The sequence below is a fragment of the Corvus hawaiiensis genome, chromosome 6 (assembly GCF_020740725.1).
Source record: "Corvus hawaiiensis isolate bCorHaw1 chromosome 6, bCorHaw1.pri.cur, whole genome shotgun sequence".
NCBI lineage: Eukaryota > Metazoa > Chordata > Aves > Passeriformes > Corvidae > Corvus > Corvus hawaiiensis.
Genome location: NC_063218.1, coordinates 24017869 through 24036972, shown reverse-complemented (window position 1 = coordinate 24036972; position 19104 = coordinate 24017869). Strand labels below are relative to the sequence as shown.

General features: G+C 51.6%; 2 protein-coding genes across 19 annotated transcripts in view; one reads left to right on the top strand and one right to left on the bottom strand.

Annotated features, from left to right (window-relative positions):
* The first annotated feature begins 327 nt into the window (after positions 1-327).
* Positions 328-12263, top strand: LOC125327816 (acetyl-coenzyme A synthetase 2-like, mitochondrial). Its single transcript, XM_048307739.1, has 14 exons — positions 328-854; positions 2237-2333; positions 3514-3713; positions 4175-4350; positions 5166-5318; positions 7515-7662; positions 8094-8231; positions 8433-8525; positions 8924-9036; positions 9515-9641; positions 10318-10445; positions 10982-11045; positions 11383-11504; positions 11593-12263. Exons 1-14 carry the CDS (start codon positions 542-544, stop codon positions 11767-11769), a joined length of 2049 nt encoding a protein of 682 aa, XP_048163696.1. The 5' UTR covers positions 328-541; the 3' UTR covers positions 11770-12263.
* ABCD4 (ATP binding cassette subfamily D member 4) overlaps positions 12215-19104 on the bottom strand; it is a 16283-nt gene continuing 9393 nt past the window's right edge. For 11 of the 18 annotated variants that reach the window (XM_048307721.1, XM_048307725.1, XM_048307724.1 and 8 more), the window contains 11 exons: positions 18615-18736; positions 17673-17764; positions 17405-17494; positions 16928-17136; positions 16544-16635; positions 16302-16338; positions 15129-15178; positions 14810-14862; positions 14380-14456; positions 13112-13341; positions 12215-12945 (listed from right to left, as the gene is read on the bottom strand). In XM_048307721.1, coding sequence (XP_048163678.1) covers positions 12850-12945; positions 13112-13341; positions 14380-14456; positions 14810-14862; positions 15129-15178; positions 16302-16338; positions 16544-16635; positions 16928-17136; positions 17405-17494; positions 17673-17764; positions 18615-18736 — 1148 coding nt within the window. In that variant the 3' untranslated portion in view covers positions 12215-12849. Of the gene's footprint in view, positions 12946-13111; positions 13342-14019; positions 14144-14379; positions 14457-14809; positions 14863-15128; positions 15179-16301; positions 16339-16543; positions 16636-16927; positions 17137-17404; positions 17495-17672; positions 17765-18614; positions 18737-19104 lie in introns of those variants that run through there. The other 7 variants (XM_048307723.1, XM_048307726.1, XM_048307722.1 and 4 more) reach the window with 6 other exon arrangements.

Sequence of the window (19104 nt, the reverse complement as noted above, 5' to 3'; positions counted from 1 at the left end):
GACCCTAAGATTTACAGGGACCTGCCCCAAGCTGCCTTTTTGGCCAGCAGAGGACTGGGGGATACAGCAGGGCTGCTGTGGCGAGTAAGGGGATGGTGATGAATAGAGGGAGGTGAGTGGGGATGAAACAGAGGGGTCTGTGGATGCAGTGCAGCCCTGGGAGAGCAGGAGCAGGCTGTTAGAGCCTGGCCCAGGCACATGCTTAACCTGGCTCCTGTTCAAGAACGGCTGTCAGGACTCAGATAAGCATGAAGGTTATTTTCAGTCAAATATTTCTACAGCCCACCCCTTTCCCCTCCCTTAGAGTGATTGAATTTCTTTTTTCCCATAGTGCTCTGGAAGAGAGGAGGAGAGGAATAAGGCAGGGCAGAAGGGGTGCCCGGGCTCCCTGTGTGAGAGAGCTGCTTTGTGTTCAGTCAGCCCAGGACAACGTAGCACCACCTTCCACAGGGGCCTGAGTCTTGCCTGGGCCAGGTGTCTGGAGCAGCTCTGTGGGCTGCAGGCACCCATCTGCTCAGTGAGAGACAGGTATCCTGCAGTGATGGCCAGGCTGCTGGCCAAGACCTGCTGCTCCAAAGTGCTTTCTCAGGTTCCCAGATGCCCCCCTGGGTTGGTGGCTGCCAGAACCTGGAGCCATGGGCCTCTCACTGCCTATATGCCTGAAGCCGTCGCCTTCCCCAGACCCAAGGACCACCAAGATTTGTACAGGGTGTCAGTGGAGCAGAGTGACACCTTCTGGGGAGCACTAGGAAGGAGCCGGCTCACCTGGATCACCCCCTTCCAATCTGTCCAGGACTGTGACTTCTGCCAGGGCAGAGTCTCCTGGTTCCTGGGTGGGCAGCTGAATGTGACAGGTAAGGAGGGAGATGGACATGGGATCCTACCAAGTGCCTGCAGGTGTTTCTGTGTGTGTGGCTTCAGCCCTGGGAATGTAATGGAAGAGCACAGAGTTAAAGGTCTAGAGAGAGGGGGGTCCCCAGAAGGTCCAGTTGGTCCTGCAGTGACTGTAGTGTAAGGTTGTGGCTGGCCCTAAGGAAGCAACTGGGTTTCACTGGAGAGGTTGCAGCTGGATTGGTGTGTGCTGGGAGCTGCGTGGCTCTCCCTCAGCCCCTGTGGATCCCACAGCAGTGCAGTAGCTCTGTCCTGCAGGACCACAGGTAGTAACATCAAACCCTGTGCATTCAGCAGGCAGGGTTGCACTGGGTCATTCCTGCTCAGTGAAGGCAAGATGTATCTGTAGAAAGTAAAATGCAGGAGAAATGAGCCATACTGTCACCACTGTTGTGGGAGGCTCTTCTGTGGACTGGGGCTATTGCCTTAGGGGGGACTATCAGGGGAAGACACAGGGGCTGGTGACAGTGTGTCCTGCTCACAGTGCTGTTGGTCCCAGTGTTCAAAATACGAGACAGACCTCTGAGAAAATAAAATCTTACGTAATCTATTTGAAAAAGAGAGCAAGAGTTATTTGCCTTTGGGATTTGACATCTTACTGTTTCTCCTTTTATATGTGTTTCTTTCTCTCCTGGAAAACTTCAAATGGTCAGGAGAAAAAAAGTGGTATGAAAACTGGGGCTGCTGCATCATCCCATGACTTTAGCAGGTTTAAGGAAAACAGAGAGCAGAACAAGGCTTCTGAGGAAACTGCAGCTGCCAGCAATGTGGGAAACTTTTCATGGAAGAACTACAGCCAAAGCCTCAGCTTACAATGTCCCTGGAAAGCCAGGGGCTGTGCACTCTGTATTTACCCTGGCTCTTTTCCATCTTGGACAAATGTAATCTGCAGCCTTCCAGTGCAGAGCTTCCCTTTGCCCTACATTTGTTATTTAGGAGCACCGCCACTAAAAAACTGCCCTAGTTCACCCTGGAGGCAGCTGCAAGGCAGTACTGAGTGGAATGATGACTTAGTTAATGTTTGCCAGCACTCTGAGGGCACTGGGGATGTGACCTCGAAAGGGACTTCAGGCATTTTCTGCTCTGGACTGCATGAGGTCGCAGTTAAAGGAGGAAGCTGATAGTGGGGATTGGCAGGTATTGGAATGCTGAGGAGCGTAACAGGCTTGGGATGGTGCTTGTGATCTCCTGGCTGGTATGCACAAAGGCTACCCAAGGTGAACGCTGAGGAGATTCACACACAGCCCTGACTTTGACCTGAAAATGGGACTGCCAGTGCTGGCTGTATGAAAAGTAAGATGTACTGAGGGTTGCTCTGTCAATGATGCTGGGTTTTCCTTTCCAGTGAATTGTCTGGACCGTCATGTCCATGTAGCCCCGGACAAAGTGGCTTTAATCTGGGAGAAGGATGAACCCGGAGAGGAGGTACGGGTGACATACAGGTCAGTAATTACCTCTCAACATATAAGAGGCACATTGTAGCATGCATGAACACTGCACAGGGCTGATCTGCTCATGTCTGTCATGTGAGGGAATGCAGCATCCCTTCACACAGATCCAGAGTGTGGTGGTTGTTGGCTTGCTTCTGCTGATCTGAAACTTCAGCCCACCTCCTGATCAAATCTTCTGGGCCCTGCAGAGTCCCTACCCAGCTGGGGAGGCAGGTATAGGCCCCTTGGGGCAGCACTGTAATGCTTACAGGTAAGACACACAGGAAAGGCATACATGTGCCTTTCCACACAGGTTCCTGTTATCTAAACTTCTGGGTAACTGGTCTGCAAGAAAGGCCAAATTCACAGCTGCAAATGTGTTGAGAAACCCTGTGCTCATCCTCATGTCAGCAGTGCTGCTGGATTTGGCTCTCCAGGGGGGCTGCCTGTCCAGCCCTGCTAGGTTAGTCTGGGGCCCCCCACCTTCCAGCTTAATTTGCCTGCTCTCTGAGTCACTGCCACAGAATTCACGTAAATCCCTCTGCACACAAAACAAGTCCCTCTGTCCTCTTTGGCTTCAGGCCTCACACGACAAATATGAGCAGCCACCCCTGCCAATCCCCCTGTATGGAGAGCCCTTCCATAAAATGACTCACTGACAGCCAAGCTGTGGTTTCTGTGAGGAACACCTCTTGGGAGAAGCATCTTTCTGCTCACTGCTTTCCTACAGCTGTTGTTCCTGCTGGTACAAGCTCTGAAGGATTTGACCTCAGCTTTAGCAAAGCACGAGATCCTGTTTTGGGGAAAGATATCTAACTTCTCACATGTAGCCTGCAGCTGTGCAGGGTAGCGTGTCACAGCAGTTGTACAGGTTGGTAAGAAATGTGCAGGCTGTCATTGGGAAAGTCAGCTGAGGTGTTGTGGGTTTGCTGAGCTAGAGAAATTGCCAGTGGCTGTTGTTGCAGAGAAATCATTCTATGTCTTTTCCATAAATAACGGCCTATGTTAGAGGCTGTCTTCTCCATTCCTTCTCACTGATTTTTACAGCTCTCTCATGGTCTTCCAGAGTGAGGAGGGTTAGGGTGTGTAGGGATACCAGCTGTGTCCTTGTGACTCTGAAGCCCCCCATGTTCATGCACGCAGATAAGATCTGCAGGAAAGTCTCTAACTGTGTCATTGCTTCTTTGGGCAGGGAACTGCTGGAGCTGACGTGCCGCCTGGGAAACACCTTGAAACGGCAAGGGGTGAAGCAGGGTGACAGGGTGACAATCTACATGCCCCCATGCCCACTGGCAGTGGCTAGCATGCTGGCCTGTGCCCGCATTGGGGCCGTGCATGCTGTGGTGTTTGCTGGCTTCAGTGCAGAGTCTCTCGCTGACAGGATCCGGGATGGTAAGAGCCAGTGGGTAACAGTGACGTATATCCCTTGCTGAGCTTGTTGGTTTGGCAGCTGGGGGGCTCAGGGTTGTGTAGATGGCAAAGGTTTTCTGAGTAAGACTCCCTGGGCTCTCTGAGGGTATCCTGACATAATGTATTAGCCATGGAGCAGGTACTAGCAACCCAAGAAATGGCATGAGCTCACTAATTACCTTCCAGCCCATGGGATGAACTGGTTTTCTCTTTCCTCCATGGGACTGAAGGACTGGGATACAGTGTCTCCTGTAAGGGGATGCAACACAGGCAGAAATGAATGGGAAACTAAGATGCAAAGCTGCTGTTTTTGCTAAATGAAGGACATGGGTACCAAGGGCTGGGAGACAGAGAGAGAGGCAAAAGGTCATGGTAGAGCCAAACTGCTCTGTGACTGGTGGACAGGGGCAGAGTTGCTTATGTGGCTCTTCTGTCTTCTGCAGCCCAGTCAGAGACTGTGATTACGGTGAACCAGGGGCTAAGAGGTGGCAAGATTATCGAGCTAAAGAAGACAGTGGACCAGGCTGTGAAGCAGTGCCCCAGAGTGAAACGGGTTCTGGTTTCCATGAGGACCACCAACGAGGTTCCCATGACAGCCCTAGATGTGCCACTAGAGGAGGTGAGAGGCTGCCCAGCCACTTCTCCTGGGCAAAGTGCTTGCTCTGGGTGCAGGAACACTGGGTGGAGAGAGGATTTTGCCTGGCTATGGCAGTTTTGCTGGCATTGGCACAACCTGGGGACATTGTTCCACAGCAGCAGTGGCAGTCAGAGCTGCACACAAGTTCAGGATAGTCCTAGTAGCCATCAGGACTGGTGTGTCTTCCCATACTACCAGCCCTTCACTGTCAGGAGCAGGCAGTGCAAGCCAGAGCACGTAGCAGGGTGGACAGGGACCTAGAAACATACCAGACATGGGCTCCTACTTTGTGAATCCAGCCTTTGACTGCCACTGCACTGTCACACATGGGTCTGCTGGCAGACTTGGCATGTGCCTGTTATCCATAGCACAAAGGGTGGCTATGCCAGCATGGAGTGTGACTTCTGAACAGGTGAGCCGTGGCCATGCATTTCTTCTGGCTCCCTGAAGCTGCACAGCAGTCTCCCCACCTCTGCTCATTGTATCTCCAAGCAATTATTGATAGAGAGGCTTCCTGGAAGACTTCTGTGCTAGTCAGAGCAGTGGCAGCATAAAAATAGCTGCTTCTTACTCAGCAGGTCTGCTCTGGCTTGTCAGCTCAGCAAGGCAAAAGGGAGTTCAGGCTGCTGAGGAAGGTGAGCGGAGGTGCAGAGGCAGGGAGGATGTTTGTGGGGAGCAGGGTGGCACAGGTGCTCAGAGGAGAGGGAGACTCGGGAGAGAGGTGCACAAGCAGGCATGAGGACAACACAAGGGAAGGCTGTGAGACCCTGAGAGAACTGCTGTACTCTTTCCTGCAGGAGATGATGAAGGAGGATGTGTGCTGTGAGCCTGCTGTCATGGACAGTGAAAACATGTTGTTTCTTCTCTACACATCAGGCAGTACTGGCAAACCCAAGGGCTTAGTTCATTCCCAAGCTGGTTACTTGCTGTTTGCTGCTCTCACACACAAGGTAATGGATCCCAGCCACAAAGTGCTCATGAGCCGGCAGTTCATAGGCAGTGCAGAGAATAGACACGCTCCTTGTTGTATTATTAGCTCATCTTTATCCAGTGCAAAGCCTCTGGGAAGCCCTCCAAGCCCCAGCAGACCACATCTGCCTACAGATAGTGCTCCATAGCAGGGTCTCCCAAACACATACTGCTCTGAGCTACCTTCTTGTCTTTCTTCTTTCTTTCATTGTCCTATACTAAACAGAACCATTGGATAGGATGCTCAGCCTTGCAAGAGTAATTTTATATTACTGGGTTAGGAGGACGAAGCCAATTTGTTCCTAGAAATTGTGGCTTGCTTTTCCTAAGTGTAACTACCTCAACTCAGATGGGAGATCAAAGGCAGTGCTCCTGGGAGGAGCACATTTGACAACTGTAAAAGCTGGTGAGTGCCTTCATGACAAAGGGTCTATATCTGAAGAGTGTGGGTCATCTTTGGGAAGATGAAAGTCTTTAACCACAACACATGCCCAAAGCAAACTTAGAACTAGATAAAAGGGCACTGAGCCCAGCACAGAGATGCATTTGGCTGCAGGAGTGGTTGCAAGGAGCATTTTAGTGACATAATATGAGGTCCCATGTAAGAGGGAGTTCTTACCTGAACAGTCTCTTAGCTTTGGATCTGGCTCTTCCTGAGCGTGACTGCAGTTCCAGTAGCGCCTCAGACCACACACCCTGTGACAAAGCAAGCTCAGGGCTGGCTGGGACTTCTCTGTCAGCTGGGAGTGCTGAAGGCCATTCCTCCTGGGGTGTGTGCCAGAGGTGTGGAAGCCCTTGGCTTTCCTGTGAGCTAAGCTGTGCCCAGAGTGATGGGTGACCCTCTCAAGACCATCAGAGCAGGTTTGCAAGAGCCAGGGCTATCATTCCAGAATAGCAATGCAGGGGGTGAGCAGCATGTGGCCATGTTAGCTCCCAGGAGCACTGCAAACCTGGACACAGGGCTGACAGGTTCAGATCCCTCAGCTGGATGGGGCAGACTGCTGCTACCATAACTCACTGCTCCACTAAAAAGAGACAGAGGAACCAGGAGAAGCTTCCATTATGGCACCTCGGAACACTTGAGGCCCCAGAGCCCCAGATGGAAGTCAGCAAGAAGTGAGAGGGTCTGAAATCACAGAAATCACAGGAGACAGCAAGAAGTGATAGACTAGTGGGAGAGTGGCCCCTAGGAAGCTTTCCTGGCACTGAGTAAATGAAATGAAGAAGAAGAGTGCTTTAGGAAGCTGTGTTGCTGCCAATATGACAGCACTCAGCTCTGCTCTGCACAGGGCAGTCATCATTCCTTCATGTTCCAGCCTTGCAGCCAAGGGTCTCACAAGGAATAAATGGGGCAGTGGGAAGAAGAGCTTGTTTTGCTTTTTGCCTGCAGGCACAGCACTGCACTCACCCAGCTGAGATGGACAGGTTCCAACTCTTGTGGGCAGGCTGGGGTTGTTCTGGGCCAAAGCATCACATGGTCCCTCTGCTTGCTGCGTCACTGCTCCTGTGCTGGGCTCCTTGCTGAGCTCAGGGGTTTTTGAGTGTTTACTGTCCGTCTGGAGTCCAGCAGTGCCTACAGGAGGCTCATGGAGTCCTCTACCACTTTGCCCTTGCCTACAACTCCTCTCCTTCCACATGGTCATGTAAGTACAGAGGCACCTTCCTTACCCAGAAGGTTCTGTTTTGATGCTACAGAATACTTGGATCAGCCTTGTCTAGCTAGATACCAGCAAAAGGAACACAGGGTGGCTATCCTAGCATGGAGCATGACTTCTGAACAGGTGAACCCCTGCCATGCATTTCTTCTGGCTCCCTGAAGCTGCACAGCAGTCTCCCCACCTCTGCTCATCGCATCTCCAAGCAATTATTAATAGAGAGGCTGTATCTCTCCCTACTGGAAAAGAGCAAATTTGGCTGTGGGGGGTTTTTCTTAAGTGTCTGTCTCCTGCACTTTCACAGTTTTGTTTTGTTAACTTCAATTTTATTTAATTAATTAATTTTTCTGGGTTTTTTTTAAAAGCTCTTTGAAAGAAGAAGGTGGTCCTGCAGGGGTGGTAGGAAGACAGAAGAACACAATCATGTTAGGGCTGACAGAGAGTACACTGCTCCCTGTTGTGCCCCTTGCCAGGGGCGCAGGCCCAGGTGAAACCCCTCAATGCCTTTCTTCTCTTGTTCAGTACGTGTTTGACTATCAGGACAGGGACATCTTTGGCTGTGTGGCAGACATTGGCTGGATCACGGGACACACCTATGTGGTCTACGGCCCCCTCTGCAATGGTGGTACCACAGTCCTTTTTGAGAGCACTCCCGTCTATCCTAACCCTGGTGAGTGAGGTGACTCAGGGGAGCTGGGACATTCCACAGTACCCTGAGATCCACAGCAGGCAGGGAGCTGGCAGCCTGATGCCAGGACATGAGCAGCAAAGGCTCTGTTGCCTCAGCAGCAGACTGTGGTCTGTGCCCAGCAGAGAGCTGCAAGGGGAAGAGTCTTGTCCTCTGCAAAAGACACCACTGCTGCTTCTCCAGGGGTGGAGCTGTTACTCCTTCTCCCTCCCTGCAGAGGGAACGGTAGCAGAGCTATGTGATGTGAAGAAAAAGGGGCTGCTGCTGCTCCAGAACTGCTTCTGTCCAGCCCACCATGGGATTAACTTGGCTGAGGATCCTGGCACTGCTCGGAGAGCCTTTGCTCTCACCTCTTCTTTCTTTGCCTTGGTGCTGGGCTGCGTGGATGCTTACTGGCCCTGTTTCCATTCCAGGCCGCTACTGGGAAACAGTAGAGAGGTTAAGAATTAACCAGTTCTATGGGGCACCCACTGCCATCCGCCTGCTCCTGAGATACGGCGATGAATGGGTGAAGAAGTATGACCGCTCTTCTCTTAAAGTGCTTGGCTCAGGTAAGCGCAGCAGCACGGGCTGGAGCAGCAAATCCTTGGGCATCACACTGTGCCTCTTCCCACAAATGCCAAGAGCAGCAGCACACAAGACCCTAAAATCAAGAGACTGCACTATTTGGGGATGGCTCCACAAGCAGGACCTGGGAAGCTCTGTCCTAAACCTGGTCTTTCAGCTCTGCCCCCTTGTCTTTCTCCTTGCAGTGGGGGAACCCATCAACAAGGAGGCATGGGAATGGTACTTCCGTGTGGTCGGCGAGACACGATGTCCAGTAGTGGACACTTGGTGGCAAACTGGTGAGATGCATATGATTCCTTGTTCCAGCTTCTGCTCTCCCAGGCTTTAGGAGTGACCTGCTGCTTTGCTGGCCAAGCGATAATGGTTGCTGCTGACAGTCTTGTATGAGCAAGGCAGTAAAGGCCCATGCGCACCCAAATGTAAGAGAAAAATGGCCTTTAAAGCTAACCCAGGGGACAAATATGGGAATTTGAGGGTACATCTCAGCAGACCCCTGCTGAACTAAATGAGGACAATCATCCTTCTGCAAAGTTCCTTCCCCAGCTCTCTGGCAAAGCCAGCCCCAGCCTGTTGAGTGTGTAGTAAGGGACAAGGCAAAGGCTGTTGGCCAAGAAGTGCTACTTGGCGTTCTTCTTGTCTCTGACTTTGATGAGCATTGCAGTTTCTTTTCTTTCAGAAACAGGAGGCATCTGTATCTCACCCCGTCCTTCTAATCCTGGAGCTGAAATCCTTCCAGGCATGGCTATGAGACCTTTCTTTGGGATCAGCCCCTCCCTCTTGGATGACAAGGTACATTTATAACCAGCAGTACAGGCCCTGGCTCAGCCCCCTCTCCGCCAGGTGCTTGCAGTACGTACTTGCTGATGGGAGTGGAGATCTGTAAGCATGTCTCTCCTGCTCATCTCTGCTAGACAGCAACCTTCCTTACTGGAAAGGGACAAACGGGGTCTTCCAACTAGTGCAGAAGTTGAGCTGTTTTCTAGCTTTCCCAGTCCTGGTAAGAGAGGCTGTGTTTGGGCTCCCTGGCACATCTTTCCAAGGTGAGGTAGCTGGGCAGTCTCCCTGGAGGGGCCTGGCATCCCACTATGGGAGGCAGTTTGTTGCAGACATATGCTGGGAGAGACTAAGCCTGTCTTGTTGAAGTGAGGAGCACAGGACCCTCCTCACTGCCCTCCCTGACATTTCCATCACAGGGTTGTTAAACGGGCAGTAGCTAAACATCCCAAGTACCTTCAGCCATGGTTACTAAAAGGTAACTATTTTACAGGGAAATGTCCTTCTGGAAAATGGTGTCTCTGGAGCTCTTTGCATCTCACAAGCCTGGCCAGGCATGGCACGAACCATTTACAATGACCACAAGAGATTTCTGGAAACTTACCTGACTCCTTATCCAGGTAAGGAAAACACGTGGCAGGACACTTGCGCACATTTGGTTGGCTATGGTTGGGTCTACTTGCTGGCTTTCTGTATGGAGGCAGGATTCAGGAGAGCTGGTACTGCTGCTTTGTTCTTCCAGAGACCCTCCACAGTACTGAGGCTTTTCGTCTCCCCAGGCCTGATATCACAGGACTGCCCCTCACCAAGCTTACCAACTGGATCACACATTGTTTTAAGGCAGTGGATGTGTCCTTCTGCCCCGAGTCCCCTTGAGCACAGACAGACCTCTTGCTGCATCTCTTGCAAACTCTGTCAGCCTCTGTGACTCACCCAGAGGCACTAAGCAAGCCCAAGAGTGTGTGTGTCTTGATGTGAAGCAAAGAGGAGAAGCAGCAACACCACAGGCACCCACACTGGAGCAAAGTGCTCCCAGCACGTGGTGATGAGAGAGGCAGGGCATTAGCCAGTACACTGCAGAATGAGGGCAGGAGCCTGATGATAGAGCTGGTACCAACAGAGGCAGAAGACTAACAAGGAAGGTAGGCACCTTTACCCTGAGCAGTTGAGGAAGAAGCAGAATACATGGGACCTGCAGCCAAAAGAGAGGAGGAGGGGAAAGGTGAGAGCATGGCTGCTGAGCAGCTCACATGCTCCCTGCAACAAGTGACTGTGGTATGGTTCTGGCCACTGCAGGGTTTTTTTTCACTGGGGATGGTGTGTATCGTACCAGTGAAGGCTACTACCAGATAACAGGACGGCTGGATGACATCATTAACATCAGTGGACACCGGCTGGGCACTGCAGAGGTGGAGGATGTTGTGGTAAGAGGTGTGGGTGGGAGGTAAAACCATCCAAGGATACAGCAAAGGTGCACTGGTGTGTTCAGAAGGCCTCTTTGAAAAACCCAGACAGAACTATGTTGCTGCTGTGGCAGCAGGGAACAGTCATACAAAGTCTCGCCTGTGGAAACAGCTTTCCAGCCTTTTCTCTCCCATTCTGGCTCTTTGCAGCAAGGGAGGGACAAAGACTGATAGTGTTGATTGTGTAAGTGCATGAATCCCAAAGCAGCAATCTGACATGTTAAAGAGGAGCATCTGTGGGACCTGGTGGAGCAACCTGGAGGCACAGAACAAGGTCTACAAGGTGCAAGCCTAAAGCAGTCAGGGGCAGGGGGAAAATACTAGTGTTTGCAGACCTACTGAGGCAGGAAGCAAAAAGGGCAGAGGCCACCTGAGGCCCTTCCTTGTGTCTCTGCATTATTGCAGGCTGCAGCAGCCAAGTGAGGTCAGGGCAGCTCCCAGGTGGCAGCCAGCCTGCCAAAAGCACTCAGTCAAACCCCTGCCCTGTTCTCTTCCAGAATCACCATGTGGCAGTGGCAGAGTCTGCCGTCATTGGCTACCCACATGAGATCAAGGGAGAAGGTAAGATGCTTTCTTTCATGCCCCAAAACATCTCTTCTGGGGCTATGGCACTGCAGTGGGAAGTGGCACTGGTAGCAATGCTGTGTCCACACCATAGAGTGTGTTAGCAGGGATCTCAGCGCAGCCATCACAACCTGCACCTGCACTACAGACCAGCTAGGCTTTGCATAAGGTGGCAGCAGCAGTGCTTTTGTGTGGCCAAAAGCACTCACAGTTCTGGCTACAGAGCATCCCCTGAGGCTACCAGCAAAGAGGGACTCTCCTGGCACTAGATCCAGGCAGGGTCTTAGGGGCATGGTATGCACAGTGCTCAGTAACCTGGTGGTCCTTCTATCAGGAGCCTACGTGTTTGTTGTGCTGAAGAAGGACAGTGGCTACACACAGGAGTCTCTTGCTGCCGAGCTACAGGAGCTCATCTCAAAGAAGATTGCTAAGTACGCAGCTCCAGATTATGTTCAGGTAACACAAGCAAACTGGTCCAACACCCCCACTGGCAGACTGGCCAAGCCCTTTCCCTCAGCCTTGACTCTGCTCCTCCCCATCACAGGTCACACACCGGCTGCCCAAGACACGCTCGGGTAAGATTATGCGTCGGGTGCTGCGGAAAATTGTGGAGGACAAGGCCAGTGAGCTTGGGGACCTAACTACCCTGGATGACCATGAGGTTGTGCAGCAGATCATAGAGGGACACAAGCACCTTGTGGAGCAGCAGAAGAGCCACTAGCTTGGTTCTGCCAGCAGCCACCTCCCCTTCCTTCACTGCAAAACCAGAGAAACATCCAAAAAAGCCACTAAGCAAGCAGTGGCCAGTAAGTGCTCGGATCACACCTCCACTGCAATCTTGGACTTACCTCTCCACAACACAGAGACCCTCAAAACCTGTCTCCACACACCTATGTAGACAGCGGAGAGAACATGACGCATCATAGGCAGAAGAGTAAGGGGAGACAAGCTGTTTCCTCCCATGAAAGCAGAGGGCAAAAAGCCCTCCTTGAGGCTCTTTGTGCCTTGCAGTAGCTGCAGAGGTAGCAGCAGGCAGGATCTCCAGCCCTGGACAGGGATACTACTCCTACCTCTGCTCTGCTTTTCAGCAATAGTCTCGTCCAGGACCATTGCCAATATACAAACATCTCCTCCAAAGCAAACCCCAGAAAGAAAACACGCAGCAGTCTGGTTAACAAATATTGACTCTTCTCCATAAAAACAGTTTGAAAACAGGCCCCGGATTTTAATACAAAAATGTTCCTTTCACCTGTAGCCATGTGTTACAAGGAGAGCAGAGACATGCCCCTTCTCTGTGCCAGCATTCTCCCCTTGTCTCCCGCTGGGGAACACAATTCTTGACAGAGCCACAAGGTACATAAATCTGTTCTTTGATACACAGCTCTGCTGTGTATCAAAGACAGAGCTCCTAGCAAGGCACAGAGGGCAGAAAAGAAGGCTGCATTCTAGCCTCACACCACTGCATCCTGGACTAAGTGGAGGTTTCTCTGGCCATTGTTTCTACAAGACCCATGAGGCAGGATCTTCTCTCAGGGCCTAGCAGCTCATCTCCTTTCTCCCATGAGAGCCAGGGAGCCAGGAGGCGGCTGGGAGAAGGATGACACAGTTGTGTCTACTCTTGGCAGAACTCCACACCATGAGTTCAGACATGCTCTGTGTCCATCAGCGAAATCCAGAACTGGTCTTGCACTGTTTGAATCCCTCACTGACACAGCTGCTGGCTTGGCAGCTCCATGTCTGCTGTTGAGAGCTATCCCACACGTGTGCAGGTTCTGTAGCTGGCCAGACAAAGGCACGTTTTTCAGTGTCCTTCCCCAGAAGGGAGACGCTTCATCTTCTCACATCGAGTGAGCTCCCATCTTCCCTCCCCATGAAGTTTCAAAATCCAGCTGTGGAACTGCAATTCAATAACACAACATTGACGGATATCTCTAGAAGAGCATGGTCCACCCACAGTAAGGTCGTCCAGCCTTAGTCACTCCCCTCTGCTCACCAGAGACCCTCTCTACCTCCTCTATCTTGCCACCACGAGGGAGGCATGGAGCTCTGCCTCCCTGTCTCACCTTTTCCAGGCTGGGTCTATGTCCCACACTGATCAGTGTCATGCCCAGCTGAAGGCACAGACGGTACAGCTCATGCTCCACCTCTTCTGTCAAGGCGCTGGTGGCTTCATCTAGCACTGAAAGAAAAGTCATAAGCCCCACAAATCCTCTCGCAACCAGACATCTCCTGTAGGCAAGAGCAGCATCTCCCAAGAACATTTCACATATTAACTGGAGTTCACCAAGAGTATCTGCAGAAGGCAAATGAGAAACGTAAGGACTCTGGTATTCCTCTGGCACAGCTGGTGTCAGTCAACTAGGAAAGTTGTCCTTCCCCTCAAGTGCTTGAATCCATCCAAACCACACCATTCACCTCATTCCTCTCCCTCAACAGCTGCCAGCCACTGCCTCATCCCCATCATGGTGAAAGCCAAGACGTGACCTTCTCCAGGCAGACCATGTGCCAGAGTGCCAGGCTGAACAGCAGCCAGCGCACTCTTCCAGTACAGATCCTACATAGAGCATGTAGGATGGCCTGTGGCACCTTCCTGCCCATTAGGGGTAAATACTACAGACCTGAAGCAAATAAATTCAAATAATCTCTACAGCTTTTAGTTTGCAATCCACAGGTTCCTTCTGCCCAGACAGCACTGAGCCGTGCTACAGGCTTCAGGGAAAAGAGAGGTACTTACATGTACTAACTTGCTACCGACACGGGCTCTGTTTACGCACATCCAACCTGGCCCTCATGACAAATTCTCAGCCCAAGCCCCCAGCAGAGACTAAGGAATTGGCCCCATTAGCTAATCACAGATGCTTCTGTGGCCTCTCAGGACTGTTTCTCCCACTGCTCCTTGTCTTCTTTTGCCACATCAGGGCCAAACTTTTCATACTGCCTCACAACCCTACAGATGTTCACGAGCTTCAGATATGACAGCTGCTGCCACACTCCTCAACACATGCACTTCTTTACACAGCAACTGGAGAGCAGGATGACAAAGTTCTTCTTCTGGTGCCATTGGATGTGGACCATGAACATTAATCACTAGTCCCCTAAAAAGAAAATGTCTTAGATACGGCCTCTTGATGTACCACCCTCCACAGAGATAATGAAAGGTTTTCACATTTCACAAATGAATCCTCTATGTGCTATGCTGATAAAATAATGGCCAAGACAAAGCATGTTCCTAGCACAAAAGGGATTTCACTGTCTCTGTACCAGCTTCTCTATATATCAAAAGCCTTGCCTTTTTTTCCCCCCCTCTTTTCTTTTGTAGTCAGTCACTCACCTGCATATTTTGGCTGGAGGTAGAAGAGTCGTGCAAATGAGAGCCTCTGCATCTCCCCCGGGGACAGGATGTCATACCTGCAGCAGGGTCGAGATTCAACACCTCCCTCAAGAAACAGAGCTCGTTTGCTGAAAATCTTATGGCTTCTGATATCAGAGACCAGCAAATAACTGTCCCTGTGTGTCCCTTGTGCCCCCCTCCATGCTGGGACTGGCTCTGCACCCCTGTACACAGTCAGCTGCCTGCAGAACACCACAGCTGGTGATTGTTGGCATAGATGCTTGGGGCATGAAGGCTTTGCTCCTGTACAGTGTCCACATCTCACAGGACACAGATTGACACAGATACATCCAGCAGCAATATGCATCTGCTTAGAAGTGTTCCCCACTCAGAAATCACCCAAATTCACACAGACAGTGAGATCCCTTACCAGTTCCAGTCCACCTGCTCATCCAGTCCTCCAGCCCTTGCCAGCAAATCAGTCTAGGGAGAGCACAGCAGATTTTTGAACACAGTCCCCAACCCTGTCAGCCTATGGCCCTGAGCATAACTACCTCCTTCTTGCCAGTATCCCTTTCCCCACTTTTATCTCTCCTCCTCTGTCTGTCCCATAGACAGTTGTGTCCCAGGTACAGACAACGTCCCCACATAAGTTCAGCACAGTCACGCTGCACTGCCACAAAAAATCATCCCTTCTTCCCTCATTGGTGGTACCAGGAAAGAAGGCAGCAGTGCTACCAGTGACTCACCAGCCCAGCCAGCTCCAGGAATTGCACAATCCTCTCATCATCTGCAGACCCTAGGGAGAAAGCCATACAGCAGAAGCAATGTGTGCTGAGGCCACTGCTGCATGGAGGAGTTGGTGGGACAGGAGCGAAGAACTGGAGGATCTCCTGAGGTGCAATGTAGGTGACCTGACCACTTAGTTATACCGGACCCTGGGCTTTGGCACAAATAGCCCCAAAACCTGACCTTCCTTAAAAATGTTAATCATGCCCGTGAGCATCATGCCAGGAGGTAGCTGGGCTCCACAGATACACCTGAGATTTGCCTCAGTCCACGGCCACAGCCAGAACACAAGGATCCAGGCTCCAACTGCCAAGGCCCTGCCCAACAGTTGCTCTCTTAGAGCCGAGACTGCACACTGCAAGTGGTGGAGCCATGGGAATGGGGTTCAGGTAACAGTTGGCAAAAGGACCCTATGTGGGAAGAGAAAAACCTCAGGGTGAGTCAGCTGTGGAGCAGAACATACACTTGAGCTGGTACAGTCAGCATCTATGGAAGTTGAGTAGAAGGGCTGTGCATCTGCCATGGACCTCTCTGAAGCTGCTGGAGAGCCACAACAGTGGATGATGGCTGTAGTTACTCTCAGCAAGACTGTGACTCCCAAGCATTTGAAAGCAGCAGGTAACACTGCTGAACATCTCCAAGTTACAGCAGACCACATGTGGTCTGGCTTTGAAAGAGTGTAGGGGAGAAAAAAGGATCCACATACTCTGACCACGACAGTGTGTGAAGCCCTGGGGCATCATTTTGAACAAGTGGAACGGTAAAAGATGGAGGTGGATTAAAAATGAGATGAAGGCAAACATGGCTTGCTGAAAGTCAGGCTGTACCAAACAAATCAGATGTATCCCAACAGCAACATACATCATGTCCAGCACAGCAGGAAGAGCACGGCCAGCTTGTCCTCATTGTACTAAGAGAGCAACTTCTTATCAAGTAAGTACGCTCCCTCACAAAAGGGAGGGGACACGGAGTTGACCTTAGCACACACTAATCTTCTAGGGAACACCAGAGCAACAAAAGCAAAATGGATGAGTGTTCCTGATGGGACATGGCAGGGGAGAAGCTGCACTGGGTACAGGACAGTGAGCCAATACCACAGCATTGGTTAATTGCTCTAATGGATTTTCACAAACCTGAAAGTGGATAGATCTCCTTCAGGGGATAGATTACCTGTTTAAGAGAGCAAAAGAAACCATGTCAGAGGAAGCTGGACACTGTCCATCAGAGACGCAAAAGCACGAACTCAGGCACAAGGGAAGGAGCAGCTACAGCCATTCTCCCTCTTGCAGGTCTGTCTGCACCCCATGGGTTTGCAGGGCATGACCACAGCTTGGAGCAGAACTGAGGTCAGAGCACAGCCAGACCCTGGGCTCACCTGCTCACGCAGGCTTCCATCCGTGAAGAAGGGCCGCTGTGGTAGGAACACCACTCCCCGGGGGCCAAAGCAGGTCAGCATCCTGATGCTCCCTGCACAGAGACACTCATCACACCTGCAGTACCATGCAGCAACTCCCCATTGCCCTGTGTAGTCCTGTCCCATGAAGCAGCCAACAAGACCCCACAAAGTGTGTTTGCAACACAGGGCAAAGCAGTGAGAGCCAAAGACTGTGACAGAGATGGGTGGCTCAAATCAGTGGATCAGTGACACATTCACCATCACATGGTGGCACTGGCCTCACAAACTGCCACACTGCCACCTTCCAAACTTGGGGTAGCCTTGGGTGAGAAAGAGAAGGCTGAGGCAAGTAGCAGTCCTTACCCTGTGTGCTCTCCCAGAGTCCTCCGAGGACCCTCAGGAGAGATGTCTTCCCTGTACCAGTGTTTCCCACAATCATCACACTGTTTCCTTGTGAGATCTTGAGGCTCAAGTCCTTGATGAGCAGCTTGCCAGATGAGGGTACTGAGAGTGTCACTCGCTCCAGAAGGAAAGCTGTGTCCCTTGGCGCTGGGTCCTCCCCAGAATGGCTGCTGGGCCACCACCAAGACAAAGAACGAGAAATCCAGGGGTAAGCAACCACACTGAGATTGGCAAAGATCAGGCACCTTAGACCTCCTGTGGCACTGTGACAGCAGCTCTGCCCCACACACCCTGGGAATGACAATTCACAGTGTGCACTGCCTGCTCCAACCAAATGCATGCAACAGACCGTGACACCAAGGGCCACCTCCATCCCATGGCAACCCCACACTCTGGCATGTAAGCTGCAAGCCAGCCAGTTGCTGAGAGGCGACTCACCTGTCCAAATCCCAACTGGTTCTGGCTTCTGAGTAATTACCATTTTTTTTTCTGCCAAGGCTCAGCAAGGTCTCCTGCAGTTCACCAATCCTAGACACACAGGAGGTTGCATGAATGCCAGGACAATTCCAGCAGCCTCTTCACAATATCCACACTTGCCCATGCTTGCATAAGAGCAACCGTTTCTTTTTTTTTTTAGCACAGACCTGGGCAGAGTCTTGTCCTGCACATCCCTTTCCTCCAGAGATGTGCCCACAGATAAGCTCACCTGTGTGTGTAGCCAGCAACATCAGTCACAGTGCTGGAGAGATCTATGAGCTGGCTGAAGCAGCCAATGAGGTAGATGGAAACAAAGGCATTCTGGGGAGAAATCACATGCCAGAGTACAGGTCAGTGCTGAGGTGGGATCCTGACCCTTATTCCATGACTCCAAGGAGGCAGCCAAGGAGTCCACACAGGCCACATCAGCTGTCTCAGCAAGATGAATGAGGGGTGGTGAAATCACCCAGGGTGGTGGGAGTGAAGATGACCACATTTGAAAGAAGCAGGGCTTCCCTGCTCAGTACAGCAGTTTTTGCCAGGTGGACACATGTCCTGTCACCCAGGGATGGTGTTTGCAGAGTGCCTGCTGGCCTGCCTAGGGCCCAGCATGCTAGCCCAAGTCACACGGGTCCATGCCACCAACGCTCTCTCAGCTCCGTATATAGTTCAGAGCAGGGTGTCTCAGCCTGCAGTGCCCACTTCGCTATTTTTAGCTCTGCATTCTCCATCACAAGGCAGTTTTGAGTATCTGGTAACGAGTCAGGTCAGGAACGTGAATGCAAGCCAGCTCAGCCTCACTGGTGGCCAGGCTCACCATGGGCAGTAGCCCAGGGCATAACCCAGACCCACAGCACTGGGCAGACCCCATCCTCACCTGCACTGCTGAAAACCACAGACTTCCCGACCTCCCAGGTTTTTTTAGACACAGAGGTCTGAGGTAGGAAACACTTATGTAGATGTGTCCTTGACAGTTCTCACCCCCAAGTTAATCATATACCAGCTGGCTACAAGCTCCCATTTCCATGACATGGTAGGTAGGGACAGTCTAACCTGAAGATCACGTGCTGCAGGTTATCTAGCCCCAGGACCACCAGCCCCACATGAAACCTCCATCCTCAGTGCCTGCTCACCCTCCACAATGGGGTCACAGAGATCACTCTTAGCTCACCTTGCTGACAAGGGCACTGAGCTCTGTTGGACTCAGGTCGCCGTAGACCCCAGAAAAGATGGGAATGGCAATGACCACGTAGCTCAGGATGCTGCCCAGATAATCAAAGGTGTTGATCCCAACTGGGCACAAGCACATTGAAAGAAGACAGTGAGTTAAAGTAGAAACCTCTGTCCCAGCCAGGCCCAAGTGCTGACCCTGAGCCCAGACAGAGGAAGAGCCATGCTCTTGCCTCAGCCCTTTATGATGAACCAGAGCACATCAGAGCACAAAAACCCATTTTGCAGGATAGCACAAGCATCAGAATGAAAATCCATTTGCCAAGCAAAAAGCACTTTAGGGCAGGCCCCTGAGCAGAGAAACATCATCCAGACACACAGCTCAGGGACTGCTATGGGGCTAAAGCCGCTTTGCCTGCTTGTTGCTACGCTTCAGTCAGGGGCCTGACTGACTCACAGTAAACAGGAGGGGAGGGCAAAAAGGAAGCTCT

Excerpts from the sequence above, each read along its gene's own strand:
- LOC125327816 (XM_048307739.1), top strand. The coding sequence starts at position 542 with ATGGCCAGGCTGCTGGCCAAGACCTGCTGCTCCAAAGTGCTTTCTCAG. Across the intron at positions 7,663-8,093 it reads TCCCGTCTATCCTAACCCTG|GCCGCTACTGGGAAACAGTA; the intron begins GTGAGTGAGGTG and ends TTTCCATTCCAG. Across the intron at positions 11,046-11,382 it reads ACATGAGATCAAGGGAGAAG|GAGCCTACGTGTTTGTTGTG; the intron begins GTAAGATGCTTT and ends TCCTTCTATCAG.